The 19,556-nt window shown below is 42.6% G+C and overlaps 1 protein-coding gene across 1 annotated transcript; it reads left to right on the top strand.

Moving 5' to 3' along the window:
- The first annotated feature begins 362 nt into the window (after positions 1-362).
- On the top strand, positions 363-16,982 carry LOC129814397 (proline dehydrogenase 1, mitochondrial-like). The gene is made up of 14 exons (XM_055867504.1): positions 363-835; positions 1,270-1,478; positions 3,739-3,773; positions 8,037-8,186; positions 8,339-8,403; positions 8,539-8,655; positions 9,275-9,354; positions 9,474-9,555; positions 9,814-9,906; positions 11,739-11,885; positions 14,464-14,639; positions 14,887-14,985; positions 15,389-15,477; positions 15,888-16,982. The coding sequence occupies exons 1-14, from the start codon at positions 488-490 to the stop codon at positions 16,076-16,078; spliced, it is 1,881 nt and encodes a 626-aa protein (XP_055723479.1). The 5' UTR covers positions 363-487; the 3' UTR covers positions 16,079-16,982.
- Positions 16,983-19,556: the final 2,574 nt, after the last annotated feature.

Below are 19,556 nucleotides of genomic sequence, written 5' to 3'. Positions count from 1 at the left end.
TGACAACTAGTTCAACATTTCTTTGGGCCTTGTAGGCATATGTATTGACTTGGGTGAAGTGTTAACTCAAAAAAAAAAACTTTGTGACAGAATGGTTGCATAAATCTGGCTCCCAGGCAGTATTGAATTGTAGGATAAATAAACCCATTGATTGCTGTACTTTCTTTCAGGCAGGAGATACCATTAAGTCAAACACACTAGCACACCTTGCCAAAAATTGTTTACACAACAACGGTGGGGACTGGGGAGGGGGCAAGGGGAAACGGGTTTTACTGACTGGGGAGTCCTCACTACGCGGAGTTCCTGCCAGATGCGTCAGAGTAGGCGTGCCTACTAAATACGTACCTTGGGTTATAAACGCTGTGCAACAACTTATTCTGGCTTTCAGTCTAGCCAGGAACGAAAAGTGGTGGATCCACGCGCCCTTAAACGCAATAAAACTAGTTTGAACGAATTTAAATACTAAAAGTAAATAACATTTTTAAAAATGTCGTACAATAAAGTAGTACCAGCTCTAGTCAAGTTAAGTTCCGACAACATCAAGAGAATATGCTTGTCTCACGGGAGATTTCGCTCCACGGTCGCATCCACGCAACGTGATGAGGTTGAAGGAGGGAAAGAGAAGCAAGTTGATGAGTGCACTGTGGTGAAAGCTGTTCAAGCGGACCTCAGCATCCAGTCAAAAAATACCACCGATGCTCAAACACAGAAGATCGAAATCGACTTTAACAATACTCATGAAGCTTACAAAAGTAAAAATAACATTGAGTTGCTTAGAAGTCTGTTGGTCTTCAAGCTTTGCACATTCGACTTCCTCGTTGACAAGAACAAGGAGGTAGGGACATTATTTTGATTAGATTGTTTTTGCTACATTCCTTTGATTAGTTTTTACAGGTGTGGTTAGTAGGCTAACTGTCATATATCAGATAACGTAATGGACATTTCTGACTGTCAAAAGGGCCATTATTCAACATGCTTGCAGAAGAACAGCTTACATTCATTTCACAGCCTAACATTTCCAGGTGCACAAGTAGTTTAGGCCTATTATCATTAGCCTGGCTGACTGTCTGCACAGCCGCTGTGACTGACGCAGGTGTTATCAAAACTATCTTATCATACCATTTGTATTGAATCTTGTGACTGAAATGAAAGTCGAAGGTGGTGGTTTTCATAGATCAGCTCCTGGGGGGGGGGATCAAATTAAAAGGAACACTACTCTTACTGGCGAGTTGTGGGTCTAACGCAGTGGATTATTTGCTCTGTCCATAGTTGATGGACCTTAGCAAGAAGGTATTTGGCCAGCGGTTGTTTGAGAGGCTGATGAAGATGACGTTCTATGGACAGTTTGTGGCCGGGGAGGACCACAACTCAATCAAGCCTCTGATCCATAAGAACCAGGCCTTCGGCGTGGGGTCAGTCCTGGATTACAGTGTGGAGGAGGACCTGACCCAGGAGGAGGCAGAGAAGAAGGAGATGGAGTAAGTAGTCTCTGCCATTCTAGTCTGCTGTAGTAGTCTGTATCTCATTAGTCACAACCCCAGCTGAAGTAACACTAATAGAGGATATAGGACTCTTGCAGTATCCACATTACAAATACAAGCTTTCACATTTTCTAGATTCATAACTTATTAGGAATCATTGATTATTTGTAGCAATGTGATATAGCGTGAGATGCCTATACTTTTACCTCAGTAGTCACTAGGTAAACATTTTCTGCAATTGACCTATGGCAAAAGGCTACAATCAAAATAATACTAGGTGATCCAATACTATTGGGGAACATGCCATATGGTCAGTTCCATATGTTGCACTTTTCTCCGATTGTGGGCTCTCCCTGCTATGTCTATCTCCCCTATCAAACACACTCTCCCCCTCTAAAACACACAGGCCTACTCATGTTTCATATTCATAAAAACCTGTGTTTACAACTTCTCAGCATAAAATATGCCCATCCCATTTTTCATGGTCTCAAATGGATTGTAAGCGATGCATCACTTTCAGCATCTGACATTTCCCAGCACTACCCGGCCACCATTGGTTAGTTTCGACATACCCCTCGAGGCTCTCTCCTGATTTGTTAGCTGAAGAAGCATGTTTATTCCAGTCCCTTTGAGAATGCAGTCACATGCAGTGGATTGAGACAAGCCAGCCCTGTTGTTACTTGATGCACCCTTTCAAAAGAGGCCCAGGGCGTGTTATGTTTTCATGTGTTTTGAGAAACAGCCTTCCCTTGTTTGGTTAGGGATTTTCTTATAGCCTGACTATGCACACATTCAAGCTGAACTAATAGGCTGAATAATGAAGAGGGTGGGGTGGTAGATGGGAAGGATAGTGAAAAGGTTAGTGACACCATTAAAGACCAACTTGGTAACAGTCTGACCCTACCTCATTTCTGTGGAACTCTCCACAGCAGACTAATTAGGACTTTTGAAGCCAGCCTACGTTGGTGGAGTAACACACAACATCCTCTTCTCTCTTGTTAATAATTGGATGTACCAGAGAGGAAGAGGACTCATTGTGAATGAATCACTGTGAGAGTGTACCAGAGTTGTAATCAACCTTTTATTTTTGAATCAAGGTTGGCAAAGTACATACTTTAAACGATTTTCTGAAGTCTATTACTTTCAAACTTCCAGACTCAACTAATTGATGTTAAAACTTTCATGCAATTTGTGCAGTTAGCCTGTGCAAATATTTACCCCTTGATAACATTAAGCCATGGCAATCACTGAAACAACCAACAGCACGGAAAGATGCCAGCAGCATACCACCCTGCATCTCACTGCTAGCTTGCCTCTGAAGCTATGCAGGGTTGATCATCGTCAGTCCCTGGATGGGAGACCAGATGCTGCTTGAGGTGGTGTTGTAGGGCCATCAGAAGGCACTCTTTTCTCTGGTCTAAAAAAATATCCCATTGCCCCAGGGCTGTGATTAGGGACATTGCCCTGTGTAGGGTTCTGTCTTAAACAGGTGCCCTGGCTCTCTGTGGTCACTGAAGATCCCATTGCGCTTGTTGTGAGCGTAGCGGTGTTAGCCCCGGTGTCCTTCCAATCTGGCCCTCCAACCATCATGGCCAGCAAATCATCCCCAGCTTTTAATTGGCTCATTCATCCACCCTCCTCTCCCATGTAACTATTTCCCAGGTTGTTGCTGAAAATGAGAATGTGTTCTCAGTCAACTTAACTGGTAAAATAAGGGTAATAAAAAAAAATACATAAATGTGCTAATGAGAGATCAATTTCCTTTATGTTATTCAAGCTTGTGTATTAGGTTCGGTTCTGGACTGGATCTTTCTGGATTAACCTAGGCTGTGAGCTTTTGAAACAGTCAACAGTCTCAGTGATCAGAAGTCCACGACGGCACAAGAGATCAACTAGCAAGACATTTGCACTTCTACATAATGTTAACACCCTCCCCCCAATCCCGCTGTCGTGCGTACCATATATATATAGTACAGTCAACATATTGGCACACACTCTGTGGTTATGAAACGCAGAGCTGGAACTGATTTTAACAGCTTCTTGGGGGGCTGCTGCCACAAATTGTGATAATCTTCAGTGCATGACCTTGATTTATGAAATGAGTCATAATCCAGTTCATTACTGGGACCCCATTTTCCTCCCCATCTACTTACTTCAACATTATTTCCAATGTCTTATTTGGTACTAAACACCTGAACACTTGATATAAGTATCTCTCAATTGTTGTCATGTTATTTCGATGTTTCCTCTCTTTCAGTGCCTGTGTGTCTGAAGCTGAGAAAGAAAGTCCAGGTGTGTATTTGTTGACTGAAACGGATTAACAATTCAAAATGAGTTTTCAGTTTGATTTACAATTCATTTATTTGGTTATGATTGTGAGTTTTGTTGTAATTGATTGGTTATTTATGCACTTCATAATTTATTGCAGTGCCAGCTACAGAATTCTTTGTAACGCAGGAGCATGACCACAGTAATGTTACTTTACATAAATGTTTCATTACTGATGTATCAGGCCATCTGGTTGGTGGGAGGTGGAACCCCTTTCATACGGGGCACATAACTGTGCGTGTGGAAGCAGTGGGGGCGCATTGCCAAAATGTCTGTCGGTTCAGCAATGTTCCTGAATGCTAACTTTCTGGGTCTATGCCAGCGGCCATTTAAGGGTTAATATAGAGGTCTTACATGATGTTTGTTACATGAGATTGCATGGTTGAGGGAGCAGGTTTGATCTGGATTTAGTCTGGAGGGGTTAATGAGGGCAAGTATGTAGGGTTGATCGGTATCCAGATTTTCATACTCATACTGTTTTTGTACCATACCGGGGTATACAGTATTACTTAATGTGCTCACCAGGGGCAGTTATATACACTGCTCAAAAAAATAAAGTGAACACTAAAATAACACATCCTAGATCTGAATGAATGAAATATTCTTTTCTTTACATAGTTGAATGTGCTGACAACAAAATCACACAAAAATTATCAATGGAAATCAAATTTATCAACCCATGGAGGTCTGGATTTGGAGTCACACTCAAAATTAAAGTGGAAAACCACACTACAGGCTGATCCAACTTTGATGTAATGTCCTTAAAACAAGTCAAAATGAGGCTCAGTGTGTGTGGCCTCCACGTGCCTGTATGACCTCCCTACAACGCCTGGGCATGCTCCTGATGAGGTGGCGGATGGTCTTCTGAGGGATCTCCTCCCAGACCTGGACTAAAGCATCCGCCAACTCCTGGACAGTCTGTGGTGCAACGTGGCGTTAGTGGATGGAGCGAGACATGATGTCCCAGATGTGCTCAATTGGATTCAGGTCTGGGGAACGGGCGGGCCAGTCCATAGCATCAATGCCTTCCTCTTGCAGGAACTGCTGACACACTCCAACCACATGAGGTCTAGCATTGTCTTGCATTAGGAGGAACCCAGGGCCAACCGCACCAGCATATGGTCTCACAAGGGGTCTGAGGATCTCATCTCGGTACCTAATGGCAGTCAGGCTACCTCTGGCGAGCACATGGAGGGCTGTGCGCCCCCCCCCAAAGAAATGCCACCCCACGCCATGACTGACCCACTGCCAAACCGGTCATGCTGGAGGATGTTGCAGGCAGCAGAACGTTCTCCACGGCGTCTCCAGACTCTGTCACGTCTGTCACATGTGCTCAGTGTGAACCTGCTTTCATCTGTGAAGAGCACAGGGCGCCAGTGGCGAATTTGCCAATCTTGGTCTTCTCTGGCGAATGCCAAACGTCCTGCACGGTGTTGGGCTGTAAGCACAACCCCCACCTGTGGACGTCGGGCCCTCATCCCACCCTCATGGAGTCTGTTTCTGACCGTTTGAGCAGACACATGCACATTTGTGGCCTACTGGAGGTCATTTTGCAGGGCTCTGGCAGTGCTCCTCCTGCTCCTCCTTGCACAAAGGCGGAGGTAGCGGTCCTGTTGCTGGGTTGTTGCCCTCCTACGGCCTCCTCCACATCTCCTGATGTACTGGCCTGTCTCCTGGTAGCGCCTCCATGCTCTGGACACTACGCTGACAACACAGCAAACCTTCTTGCCACAGCTCGCATTGATGTGCCATCCTGGATGAGCTGCACTACCTGAGCCACTTGTGTGGGTTGTAGACTCCGTCTCATGCTACCACTAGAGTGAAAGCACCACCAGCATTCAAAAGTGACCAAAACATCAGCCAGGAAGCATAGGAACTGAAAAGTGGTCTGTGGTCACCACCTGCAGAACCACTCCTTTATTGGGGGTGTCTTGCTAATTGCCTATAATTTCCACCTGTTGTCTATTCCATTTGCACAACAGCATGTGAAATTTATTGTCAATCAGTGTTGCTTCATAAGTGGACAGTTTGATTTCACAGTGTTTAAGTGTTCCCTTTATTTTTTTGAGCAGTGTATATATCAATACCAGTCAAAAGTTTGGAAACACCTACTCATTCCAGGGTTTTTCTTTATTTGTACTGTTTTCTACATTGTAGAATAATAGGAAAGAAATCAAAACTATGAAATAACACACATGGAATCATGTAGTAACCAAAAAAGTGTTAAACAAATGAAAATATATTTTAAATTTGAGGTTCTTCAAAGTAGCCACCCATTGCCTTGATTACAGCTTTGCACACTCTTTGCATTCTCTCAACCAGCTCCATGAGGTAGTCACCTGGAATGCATTTCAATTAACAGGTGTGCCTTGTTAAGTTAATTTGTGGAATTTCTTTCCTTAATGCATTTGAGCCAATCAGTTGTGTTGTGACAAGGTAGGGGTAGTATACAGAATATAGCCCTATTTGGTAAAAGACCAAATCCATATTATGCAAGAACAGCTCAAATAAGCAAAGAGAAATGACAGTCCATCGTTACTTTAAGACATGAAGGTCAGTCAATCTGGAAAATTAAGAACTTTGAAAGTTTCTTCAAGTACAGTCGCAAAAACCAAAAACTGCCGCTCATGAGGACCGCCACAGGAAAGGAAGACCCAGAGTTACCTCTGCTGCAGAGGATAAGTTCATTTGAGTTAACTGCACCCCAGATTGCAGCCCAAATAAATGCTTCACAGAGTTCAAGTAACACACATCTCAACATCAACTGTTCAGAGGAGACTGCGTTAATCAGGCCTTCATGGTCGAATTGCTGCGAAGAAACCACTACTAAAGGACACCAATAAGAAGAAGAGACTTGCTTGGGACAAGAAACATGAGCAATGGACATTAGGCCGGTGGAAATCTGTCCTTTGGTCTGACGAGTCCAAATTTGAGATTTTTGGTTCCAAACGCTGTGTCTTTGTGAGACACATAGTGGGTGAACAGATCTCCACATATGTGGTTCCCACAGTGAAGGATGGAGGAGGTGTGGCGGTGCTTTGCTGGTGTCACTGTCTATGGTTTATTTAGAATTCAAGGCACGCTTAACCAGCATGGCTACCACAGCATTCTGCAGCGATACACCATCCCATCTGGTTTGCGATAAGTGGGACTATCATGTGTTTTTCAACAGGACAATGACCTAACACCTCCAGGCTGTGTAAGGGCTGTTTGAATAAGAAGGAGAGTGATGGATTGCTGCATCAGATGACCTGGCCTCCACAATCACCTGATCTCAACCCAATTGAGATGGTTTGGGAATTCCAAGAGTGTGCAATGCTGTCATCAAGGCAAAGGGTGGCTACGTAAACAAACCCCAAAAATATGTATTACACTTTTTTTGGTTACTACATGATTCCATATGTGTTATTTCATAGTTGATGTCTTCACTATAATTCTACAATGTATAAAATAGTTCAAATAAAGAAAAACCGGGGGGCCTCCCGGGTGGCGCAGTTGTCTAGGGCACTGCATCGCAGCGCTAGCTGCGCCACCAGAGGCTCTGGGTTCGCGCCCAGGCTCTGTCGCAGCCGGCCACGACCGGGAGGTCCGTGGGGCGACGCACAATTGGCCTAGCGTCGTCCGGGTTAGGGAGGGTTTGGCCGGTAGGGATATCCTTGTCTCATCGCGCACCAGCGACTCCTGTGGCGGGCCGGGCACAGTGCGCGCTAACCAAGGGAGCCAGGTGCACGGTGTTTCCTCCGACACATTGGTGCGGCTGGCTTCCGGGTTGGAGGCCTGGGTTGTGTTTCGGAGGACGCGTGGCTTTCGACCTTCGTCTCTCCCGACCGTACGGGAGTTGTAGCGATGAGACAAGATAGTAATTACTAGCAATTGGATACCACGAAAATTGGGGAGAAAAGGGGGTAAAATTTAAGAAATAAAGAAAGAAAAACCCCTGAGTGAGCAGGTGTGTACAAACTTTATATGTGTGTGTATATATATATATATATCTGCAGATGTGTTGCCTTACCAAGAGGCACATGCCTGTCTAATATCTGTCACAATTTTTAATTTTATGAAAAACCGATCTCTAGGTATCTATGCCAATTTAGATCTAGATTGTTTAGTGAGGGTCATTCCTTTGGAAAGGCTTCTCTTGTCTTTCCCTCCGTGTTCTGTGTGAGTATCCTTGAGTCTAGAGGAAAGTCTTGTTACATTAGACGACATTATGTTTTCTGACTTTAGGCGTTGACCACCGTGAGAAGAAGTACAAGGCCCACCGTCAGTTTGGGGACCGTCGTGGGGGTGTGGTCAGTGCCAGGACATACTTCTATGCTGATGAGGCCAAGTGTGACAACCAGATGGAGACCTTCCTCAACTGCATAAAAGCCTCAGGTGAGAACGCAATCAAATGCAGTGAGTTCAATTAATTAAATGAGTCAAAAAATTGTTTTTTTGCAGATATTATGCTTGATATGATTATTATGATATATTTATCAATCATGTTATTGCTGTACTAAATGTTATGTTGTATCTCTGACTCTCAGGGGGGGCCTCTGTAGATGGATTTTCTGCCATTAAGATGACTGCCCTGGGCCGCCCACAGTTCCTGGTGAGTTAGACACCCTCTGCCTGTTAGACTCTCTCTTTTAGCCCTTGATTTAACATTGGCAGTGATCGTGACAGAGTGCAGCTTTTTTTGTTTGATTGTTTGTTGGTGTTATGACCTGTTTCCTCCCCTCTCCAGCTCCAGTTCTCAGAGGTGCTGGTGAAATGGAGGAGGTTCTTCAACCTGCTGGCAGCACAGCAGGGGAAGTCTGGCATGGATGCACTGGAGCAGAAACTGGAACTGGAACAGCTGAAGGTGCGTGTCACCTAGAGCAACAGTCAAAGTGGAGATGTGACTAAGTTCAAGCAGTTTACCAGCTAGAAATCACCCAAACCGACTCTCTGCTACTAAGAAGACTACCTAGATCTAACATACTTCATATCTGTGAGAGCCTTATGGTTCCTTTGAGACAAAAACACCTGTGAAAACACCATACCAAAATGATGAAACATTTATTAATTGTTTTTCCTGATACTAATTTCCTATCTATCTATGTTTCATCGTTAATAGTTATTGATATTCATTAAAAAAATGGAATCCAATTTTGGTATTTTATTAGGATCACCATTTATCTGTTGCGCAAGCAGCAGCTACTCTTCCTGGGGTTCACACAAAACATGAACGATGACATAATACAGAATATTAAAAAACAAAAACAGCTCAAGGACAGAACTACATACTGTACATTTTTAAACGGCACACACGGCCTACATATCAATACATACAAAATATCTAGGTCAAATTGGGGAGAGGCGTTGTGCTGTTAGGTGTTGCTTTATCTTGTTTTCAACCAGGTTTGCTGTTCATTTGAACATATGAAATGGGAGTTCCATGCAATAATGGCTCTATAATACTGTACTTCTGTTTGCTACAGGAAAGTTTGACAAAGCTGGGGGTTGGAAATAAAGTTGACATTGAGAACTGGTTTACTGGAGAGAAACTGGGCTCATCAGGGTAAGAGGCTGAACCTGGAATGCATCATGAGCACACAAACAATCAACTATTCAATAGATAGGATGTGCATACAGGACTGAATTTGACTTTGAATATGTAATTTACATCATGTCCACCAGAACGATAGACCTTCTGGACTGGAACAGCTTGATTAATGACCGAACATCGATCTCAAACCTGCTCGTCATTCCCAATGTTGAGGCGAGCTAGCCACATATTACACATGCACGCCCACACACATAAATTGACATATCCTTGTAATATTTAACATACAGGCATAGTACTGTAGGATATCTACCTGAATGTGTTTGTACACAGAAACTCATGAAGTGCATTATGTACCTGCACAAATCCATCCATCCATGCAGTGTACATACAGTATATGCATACATATACATACATGCATTTTATAGTTTAGGTCAGGGTTGACTAAATGAAATGTGTCTTCTGATTTTCTAGACTGGTCAGCTGGAGCCTCTGTTGAGGAAGTTCACTGTTGAAGAGGAGAAACAGATGAAGAGGATGCTGCAGAGAGTGGATGTTCTGGCCAAGGTGGGGGGATTTTTGAGTGAAACATAGGCACTGTTAACTAGCATGGCTTTAAAATTTAACAACAGTATATTAACCCAGATATTCACATATTCATTTTTATAAAAAATATATATATTTCACCTTTATTTAACCAGGTAGGCCAGTTGAGAACAAGTTCTCATTTACAACTGCGACCTGGCCAAGATAAAGCAAAGCAGTGTGACAAAAAACAACAACACAGAGTTACACATGGGATAAACAAAAGTACAGTCAATAACACAATATAAAAATCTATATACAGTGTGTGCAAATGGAGTAAGGAGGTAAGGCAATAAATAGGCCATAGTAGCGAAGTAATTACAATTTAGCAAATTAACACTGATAGATGTGCAGATGATGATGTGAAAGTAGAAATACTGGTGTGCAAAATAGCAAAAATAAATAAAAACAATATGATGATGAGGTAGGTGGTTGGATGGGCTATTTACAGATGGGCTGTGTACAGCTGCAGCAATCGATAAGCTGCTCAGCTAGCTGATGCTTAAAGTTAGTGAGGGAGATATTAGTCTCCAACTTCAGCGATTTTTGCAATTCGTTCAAGTCTTTGGCAGCAGAGAACTGGAAGGAAAGGCGGCCAGAGGAAGTGTTGGCTTTGGGGATGACCAGTGAGATATACCTGCTGGAGCTCGTGCTATGGGTGGGTGTTGCTATGGTGACCAGTGAGCTGAGATAAGGCGACGCTTTACCTAGCAAAGACTTATAGATGACCTGGAGCCAGTGGGTTTGGCGACGAATATGTAGCGAGGGCCAGCCGACGAGAGCATACAGGTCGCAGTGGTGGGTGGTATATGGGGCTTTGGTGACAAAACGGGTGGTACTGTGATAGACTGCATCCAGTTTGCTGAGTAGAGTGTTGGAGGCTATTTTGTAAATTACATCTCCGAAGTCGAGGATCGGTAAAATAGTCCGTTTTACGAGGGTATGTTTGGCAGCGTGAGTGAATCAGGCTTTGTTGCGAAATAGGATGCCGATTTCTAGATTTAATTTTGGATTGGAGATGCTTAATATGAGTCCGGAAGGAGAGTTTACAGTCTAGCCAGACACCTAGGTATTTACAGTCTAGTCAGACACCTAGGTATTTACAGTCTAGCCAGACACCTAGGTATTTGTAGTTGTCCACATATTCATATTCTAATTGAACCATGGAATGTAGTATATATCAGATTTTTACAAGAATCTTCTCTTACTCTCAGCCCTGCCTCAGTGAGCAGGCCATACGGGAGTTTATTGGAAATAAACCTTTTGGCAATAGTTTTGTTTATTCTTATTACAAATGTTCTGATTTACTTCAGCAGTGTGTCATCATTTTTGGGAAAGGTTGTGTTTGAATTGTAGTTGCACTGCTCCAACAGGACCAAGAGTCTACTATGACGTGTTGTATCCAAAGTCTGTTTGCTCTTAAGTGAGTCTCTATAGATACAAATAATACCTTGGTCCCTTGAGATTGCATTAGCATGGCTGGACTACATGGCAACACAAGATGGCCAAAGACCTCAACATGCTACGACTATGACTGTGATATGTGTTGTCTCACGTAGCTATCTTAAGATGAATGCAGTAATTGTAAGTGGCTCTGGAAAGCACAGTCTGCTAAATGACTAAAATGTCAAATGTAACATGCTCTGAAATAGAAGGCTTAGACTCATACGTTTCTATAGCCTAGGTAGGAGCAAGATCACTGAAGGGTTTCAGATGCTCAACAACATTTTCTGCTCACTTTTCTGGAGCTGACCGGGTGTTGATGCTAACTGACAGAAGTTAACAAAAAGCTTTTGTCCTTCCCTTTATCCCAGCATGCGGTGGAGAACGGGGTGAGGCTGATGGTGGATGCTGAGCAGACGTACTTCCAGCCGGCCATCAGCAGACTGACCCTGGAGATGCAGAGGATCTTCAACAGAGAGAAGCCCATCATCTTCAACACCTACCAGTGCTATCTTAAGGTGAGGCCGACCGTATTATCTTCCAAGAAAACTCTCCTCGGTTATAGTCACAGCCGTGTATATCCCCCCGCAAGCGGATACCAAGACAGCCATCAAGGAACTTCACTGGACTTTATGCAAACTGGAAACCATATATCCTGAGGCTGCATTTATTGTAGTTGGGGATTTTAACAAAGCTAATCTGAGAACAAGGCTCCCTAAATTCTATCAGCATATCGATTTCAGCGTAGCCTCAGACAATAACATTGACATATAAGCTGTATAGGAGATGTTGTTCCCACTATGACTACTAAAACCTTCCCTAACCAGAAACCGTGGATTGATGGCAGCATTTGCGCAAAACTGAAAGCACGTATCACCGCATTTAATCATTGCAAGGTGACTGGAAACATGACTGAATACAAAGTGTAGTTATTCCCTCCGTAAGGTAATCAAACAAGCAAAGTGTCAGTATAGAGACAAAGTGGAGCCGCAATTCAACGGCTCAAACACGAGACGTATGTGGCAGGGTCGACAGACAATCAATCAAACCAGCCCCATCTTTGACATCGACGTCTTGATCCCAGACAAATTAAACAACTTCTTTGCGCACTTTGAGGACAATACAGTGCCACTGACACGGCCCGCTACCAAAGACTGTGGGCTCTCCTTCTCCGTGACTGACGTGAGTAAAACATTTAAACGTGTTAACCCTCGCAGGGCTGCCGGCCCAGATCGCATCCCTAGCCACGTCCTCAGAGCATGCGCAGACCAGCTGGCTGGTGTGTTTACGGACATATTCAATCAATCCGAGTCTGCTGTCCCCACATGCTTCAAGATGGCCACCATTGTTCCTGTTCCCAAGAAAGCTAAGGTAACTGAACTAAATGACTATTGCCCCGTAGCACTCACTTCTGTCATCATGAAGTTTGACAGACTAGTCAAGGATCATATCACCTCCACCCTACCTGACTCCCTAGACCCACTCCAGTTTGCTTACCACCCCAATAGGTCCACAGACGATGCAATCACTGTCACACTGCACACTACCCTATCCCATCTAGACAAGAGGAATACCTATGTAAGAATGCTGTTCATTGAATACAGCTCAGCATCCAGCACCATAGTACCCTCCAAACTCATCATTAACCTTGAGGCTCTGAGTCTCGACCCCGCTCTGTGCAACTGGGTCCTGGACTTCCTGACGGGCCGCCCCCAGGTGATGAAGGTAGTCCACTTCGCTGATCCATAACACTGGGGCCCGACAGGGGTGCGTGCTCAGCCCCCTCCTGTACTCCCTGTTCACCAATGACCATGGGGCCATGCACGCCTCCAACTCAATGATCAAGTTTGCAGACAACACTACAGTGGTAGGCTTGATTACCAACAACGACGAGACGGCCTACAGGGAGGAGGTGAGGGCCCTCAGAGTGTGGTGTCAGGAAAATAACCTCTCACTCAATGTCAGCAAAACAAAAGTCATGTGGACTTCGTGGACTTCAGGAAACAGCAAAGGGAGCACCCCCATATCCACATCGACGGGACAGCAGTGGAGAAGGTGGAAAGTTTTAAGTTCCTCGGTGTACATATCACCGACAAAATGAAATGGTCCTCGCACACAGATAGTGTGGTAAAGAAGGCGCAATAGCGCCTCTTCAACCTCAGGAGGCCGAAAAAATGTGGCTTGTCACATAAAACCCTCACTAACTTTTACAGGTGCACAATTGAGAGCACTCTGTCTGACTGTATCACCGCCTGGTACGGCAACTGCACCGCTCAAAACCGCAGGGCTCTCCAAATGGTTGTGCGGTCTGCACAATGCATCACTGGGGGCAAACTACCTTCCCTCCAGGACACCTACAACACTCGATGTCACAGGAAGGCAAAAAAGATCATAAAAGACAATAACCAGAAAGGTGGCTGCCTACCTACAGACTTGATATCATTGGGCACTTTAATAAATGGAACACTAGTCACCTAATAATGCCACTTTAAGAATGTTTACATATCTCACATTACTCATCTCATGTGTATACTGTATCCTTCACTATCTATTGCATCTTAGTCGCTCTCACTGCTCATCCATATATTTTATACTTATATATTCTCATCCCATTCCCTTACTTAATTGTGTATTAGGATTTTTTAGATATTAGATAATAGGTTATGTTGTGGAATTGTTAGATATTACCTGTTAAATACTGCTGCACTGTCGGATCTAGAAGCATAAGCATTTCACTACACTTGCAATAACATTTGCTAACCATGTGTATGTGACTACATGTACAGTCTCATATAATATGTATGTAGGGAGGATCCCTGTTATGTATAGACTTGTCATACACTTAGAGTGAAACAGGTTTTGTAAGCCTTCCATATTTGACTCATAAAAGCCCAACCTAGTATATGATCCATATAAACCTTCCATAGCCATGTTTGTTTTTTGACATAAACCTGAAATGAAATTATTTAAACACAATTGTGTTACTTACCTACCCTTTATAAGAGGTGTTATGGACAGCCTGGTGCCAAAAATGTCAAGATTTCTGGTGTTAACCATAGCGTTATATAATTGTGTTACCCTTTACTACCTGTAAAGGAAGCCTATGACAATGTGTCTGTGGACGTGGAGCTGTCCCGGCGTGAAGGTTGGTACTTTGGGGCCAAGCTGGTCCGCGGGGCCTACATGTACCAGGAGAGGAGCAGGGCGGAGGAGATCGGCTATGAAGACCCCATTAACCCAGACTACGAGGCCACCAACCGGATGTACCACAAGTAAGACCTCCTTCTGTGCTTTGGGGTGAAGTTTCCCCTTGGTAGAGATCTAGGATCAGCTTCCCCGACCCCCAATCCATTCGTGTGTAAAATGCAAAACTGACCTAAGATCATAACCATTGGTGTTATGCGTGACTTTAGTAAGTGGGTATTTACATAGTTGAATTTGGATGCATTATGTGATGAAGTTATCATATCAGCTGAATGGAATAGCCAAAGTTCCTTGTCTTTCCCTGATTCTCCAAAGATGTTTAGAGTTTGTGTTGGAAGAGATCGAGCACAACAGGAAGGCTAATGTCATGGTGGCGTCACACAACGAGGACACTGTCAAATTCACTCTGGAGAAGTAAGACCAGCCTCTGGGCTTTATTCAAATCAAGAGGTGGTTAGACTAGTTACTACACTTTTTCTACATACATTTTTCAACACAAAGCACCAAATCAGTAGTAAAACCCCTTCACAGAAACCAAATGTATTATATCAATGGGCATGTAGTAAGTGGTTAAGAGCGTTCGGCCAGTAACCGAAAGGTCACTGGTTCGAATCCCTGAGTCGACTAGGTAAAAAAAATCTTTCTTTACCCTTGAGCAAGGCACTTAACCCTAATTGCTCCTGTAAGTCGCTCTGGATAAGATTATGTGCTAAATGACTAAAACGTAAATACATATATCAGTGAGGTGATGTCTATTTAGGCACAGTGTTAAGTTTTTAAAAAATATTTACATTCTGTCTGTGTTGTCTCTCTGCAGGATGAACCAGATGGGTCTGTCACCCACTGAGAACAAGGTCTATTTTGGACAGCTGCTCGGAATGTGTGATCAGATCAGCTTCCCACTAGGTACTGTAATCTCAACACCTTCAGAACTGTAGATAGGTGTTGCATAATACTAATGGGTTTTTTGGAGTTCAAGATTTATTGATTGGCATTTTGGTCAGAAATCTTGTGCGAAACAATCAACCTCAGGGTCTCACTCCGTCATCAGTCACCTGATACCATACCATAGCTATCTTTACTGTGTAGATCAATAGGGGTTCACACAGTTCTTACACATTTTGTTATTATATAATTTAGCTTTTTATTGATTTAGAAAATTAGTTTAGAGACTAACTTTTAGACAAAAATACCTTCCATACCTGTACATGTAATTAGGTTCCAATGTTTTTCTGTGCTTGCGTGAAACACATTGCCAGTGGTTGTTACTTCTCCAGTCACAGAACATCTCCCACTCTCTCTGTGTCTGAGAACAGGCCAGGCTGGATTCCCAGTGTACAAATACGTCCCCTACGGCCCAGTCAACGAGGTCATCCCCTACCTGTCTCGCCGTGCCCTGGAGAACAGGGGCTTTATGAAGGGATCCCAGAGGGAGCGCAGCCTGCTGTGGAAGGAACTCAAACGCAGGCTGCTCAATGGACAGATCCTCTACAAGCCTGTGTACTGACTGAGCTGACTGTCTGGCACACCAGCACTCTGCTACTTTAAAACATTCCAGTGTCTTAACCAAACCTGCCCTGCGCACAATGGGGTGAATACTAACTTCCACTTCAGTTGAATTTTCACTTGGTTATGCTCTGATGTCAATGGGAGCCTAAAGTGAAACATTGACTGAATTGGACGTTAGGATTCACCCCCATGGCTTTAGAATGTACTGTAGGTAGGCTTGTCTAGTACTAAGATACTCTCCTAATGCCAAAAGACCCTCTGACTGGCTCTGCCTTTTGATCTATTGCTGCCAGAGGTGTCCTTATTTTATATAAGTATATCTCTTATCCACTGCGGTTTAGCAGCTTATTCAGTGGCTTATTGGCCATTTTTAAAGTTGAGCTGTAGTTCTTAAGCTGGCATGGAAAGTGTGTGATTTGTTACCACTGCTTATAGAGTCATATCAATATAACTGTAGTTGTCGACAGGATTTTCCTGAATTTATTAAGGATCTTTTTAATGTGTCCAGTGTCTTTGTTTCCTTTCCATGTTCAGGAACGGTAGGTTTTGTAAAAATGTAGTTATTTATCATTTTCTTAGACTGCTTTGGAACCCTTGTTTGTTAGCATGTAATGTTTAAAGTTGTCCTTTGCATCTATGTTTTACTGAACTGTGGATGATTGGTCATTTGTAAACACTTTGTACAGGGTTCTAGCTTTGCTGATTTTAAAACCAATATTTAAATGATTTAAATAGAAATATATAAAACTGATGTACACAAGGTCGTACAGTATGATGATATTACTGTCTTATTTTATAAAGCATGATAGTTTTAATCTTGAGCTATGCAATGTTTGTTGCTGATAATTAGTTAAAGGTGATCAAAATAGCCCTTTTTTCTTGAGGGGTCGGATCAGCTTTAATATTGCAAGTTGTGGCCTCCATTGTACATGTCTGCATCATTTCCAATCCACCATATATTTCCTTATAAATATATACAGTACCAATCAAAAGTTTGGACACACCTACTCATTCAAGTTTTTTTTTAAAATTTTTACAATTTTCTACATTGTAGAATAATAATGGAGACATTAAAACTATGAAATAACACATTGAATCATGTAGTAACCAAAAAATAGTTAATATTTTAGATTTTTCAACATAGCCATCCTTTGCTTTGATGACAGCTTTGCACATGCTTGGCATTCTCTCAACCAGCTTCACCTGGAAAGCTTTTCCAACTGTCTTGAAGGAGTTCCCACATATGCTGAACACTTGCTGGCTGCTGTTCCTTCAATCTGCGGTCCAACTCATCCCAAACCATCTCAATTGGGGTAAGGTCAGGTGATTGTGGAGGCCAGGTCATCTGATGCAGCACTCCATCACTCTCCTTGGTCAAATAGCCCTTACATAGCCTAAAGGTGTGTTGGGTCATTGTCCTGTTGAAAAACAAATGATAGCCCACTAAGTGCAAACCAGATGGGATGGCGTATCGCTGCAGAATGCTGTGGCCTTGAGTTATGAATAAATCACTGACAGTGTCACCAGCAAAGAACCATCACACCTCCTCCATGCTTCACGGTGGGAACCACACATGCAGAGATCAAAAGTTAATCTACTCTGCATCTCACAAAGACAGCGGTTGGAACCAAAATTCTCAAATTTGGTCTCATCAGACCAGAGGTAACTCTGGGTTTTCCTTTCCTGTGGCGGTCCTCATGAGAGCCAGTTTCATCATAGCATTTGATAGTTTTTACGACTGCACTTGAAGAAACATTCACAGTTCTTGACATTTTCTGTATTGACTGGCCTTCATGTCTTAAAGTAATGATGGACTGTCATTTCTCTTTGCTTATTTGAGCAAAGACTTGGTCTTTTACCAAATAGGGCTATACCAGCCCTACCTTGTCACAACACAACTCATTGGCTCAAATGCATTAAGAAGGAAAGAAATTCAACAAATTAACTTTTAAGAAGGCACACCTGTTAATTGAAATGCATTCCAGGTGACTACCTCATGAAGCTGTTTGAGGGAATTCCAACAATGTGCAAAGCTGTCAAGGCAAAGGGTGGCTACTTTGAAGAATCTGAAATATAAATATTCTGGATTTGTTTGAAACTTTTTTTGGTTACTACATGATTCCATATGTGTTATTTCATGGTTTTGATGTCTTCACTATTATTCTGCAATGTAGAAAATAGTAAAAACTAAAGAAAAAGTAGGTGAGTAGGGGTATCCAAACTTTTGACTGGTACTGTATATAAAATATATATTTAAAAAAATATATTTTCCTTTCTTATTTCCCCCTAACCCTACCACCCCTAACCTAATTGGAGTAAACCACTGGGCAACATACTTATACATTTTACGGACACAGTATATTTTACAATAGTTGTCTTTTGTTTGTTTTTAGTCCCATCCTTCAGCTCCACTCAACCCCTCCCACCTATCTCTGAACATCAAGTTTGGATTTCTATTTGCCATATATTTTTCAACTGTGCTGTGATGTTTCACGAAAGTTTTTAACCTTTTTGTTCTCATAGATTCTACATATTGTAAATTATATAAAATCATTTTTGCTAAGAGAATTATACTATTGATCATTTGACAATTACTTTTTAAATCACCCAGCAGTAGCCCTTTTTAGAAAGGAAAACATCTAATCTTTCAGGGTATTGATGAGAAATGGACCTCCTGTATTCTCAAATGATAAGTGCTTTGTTGAGTTGTCAATTCAGTACTGTTGTTGCCTCAACTGTCATACAGTTGAAGTTGGAAATTTACATACACCTTAGCCAAATACATCTAAACTCAGTTTTTCACAATTCCTGAAATTGAATCCTAGTAAAAATGCCCTGTTTTAGGTCAGTTAGGATCACCACTTTATTTAAAGAATGTGAAATGTCAGAAAAATATTAGAGAAAACGATTTATTTCAGCTTTTATTTCTTTCATCATTCCCATTGGGTCAGAAGTTTACAAACACTCAATTGGTATTTGGTAGCATTGCCTTTCAATTGTTTAACTTGGGTCAAACATTTCAGGTAGCCTTCCACAAGCTTCCCACAATAAATTGGGTTAATTTTGGCCCATTCTTCCTGACAGAGCTGGTGTAACTTAGTCAGGTTTATAGGTCTCCTTGCTCGCACACGCTTTTTCAGTTCTGCCCAAATGTTTTTCTTTGGGATTGAGGTCAGGGTGTTGTGATGGCCACTCCAATGTTGTCCTTCAGCCATTTTGCCACAACTTTGGAAGTATGCTTGGGGTCATTGTCCATTTGGAAGACCCATTTGCGACCAAGCTTTAACTTCCTGACTGATGTCTTGAGATGTTGCTTCAATATATCCACATCATTTTCCTGACATCTATTTTGTGAAATGCACCAGTCCCTCCTGCAGCAATGCACCCCATAACATGATGATGCCACCCCCGTGCTTCATGTTTGGGATGGTGTTCTTCAGCTTGCAAGCATCCCCCTTTTTCCTCCAAACATAACA

The sequence above is a fragment of the Salvelinus fontinalis genome, chromosome 2 (assembly GCF_029448725.1).
Source record: "Salvelinus fontinalis isolate EN_2023a chromosome 2, ASM2944872v1, whole genome shotgun sequence".
Lineage (NCBI taxonomy): Eukaryota > Metazoa > Chordata > Actinopteri > Salmoniformes > Salmonidae > Salvelinus > Salvelinus fontinalis.
The sequence above is the reverse complement of the archived record's forward strand: the minus strand, read 5'-3'. Positions and strand labels throughout refer to the sequence as shown.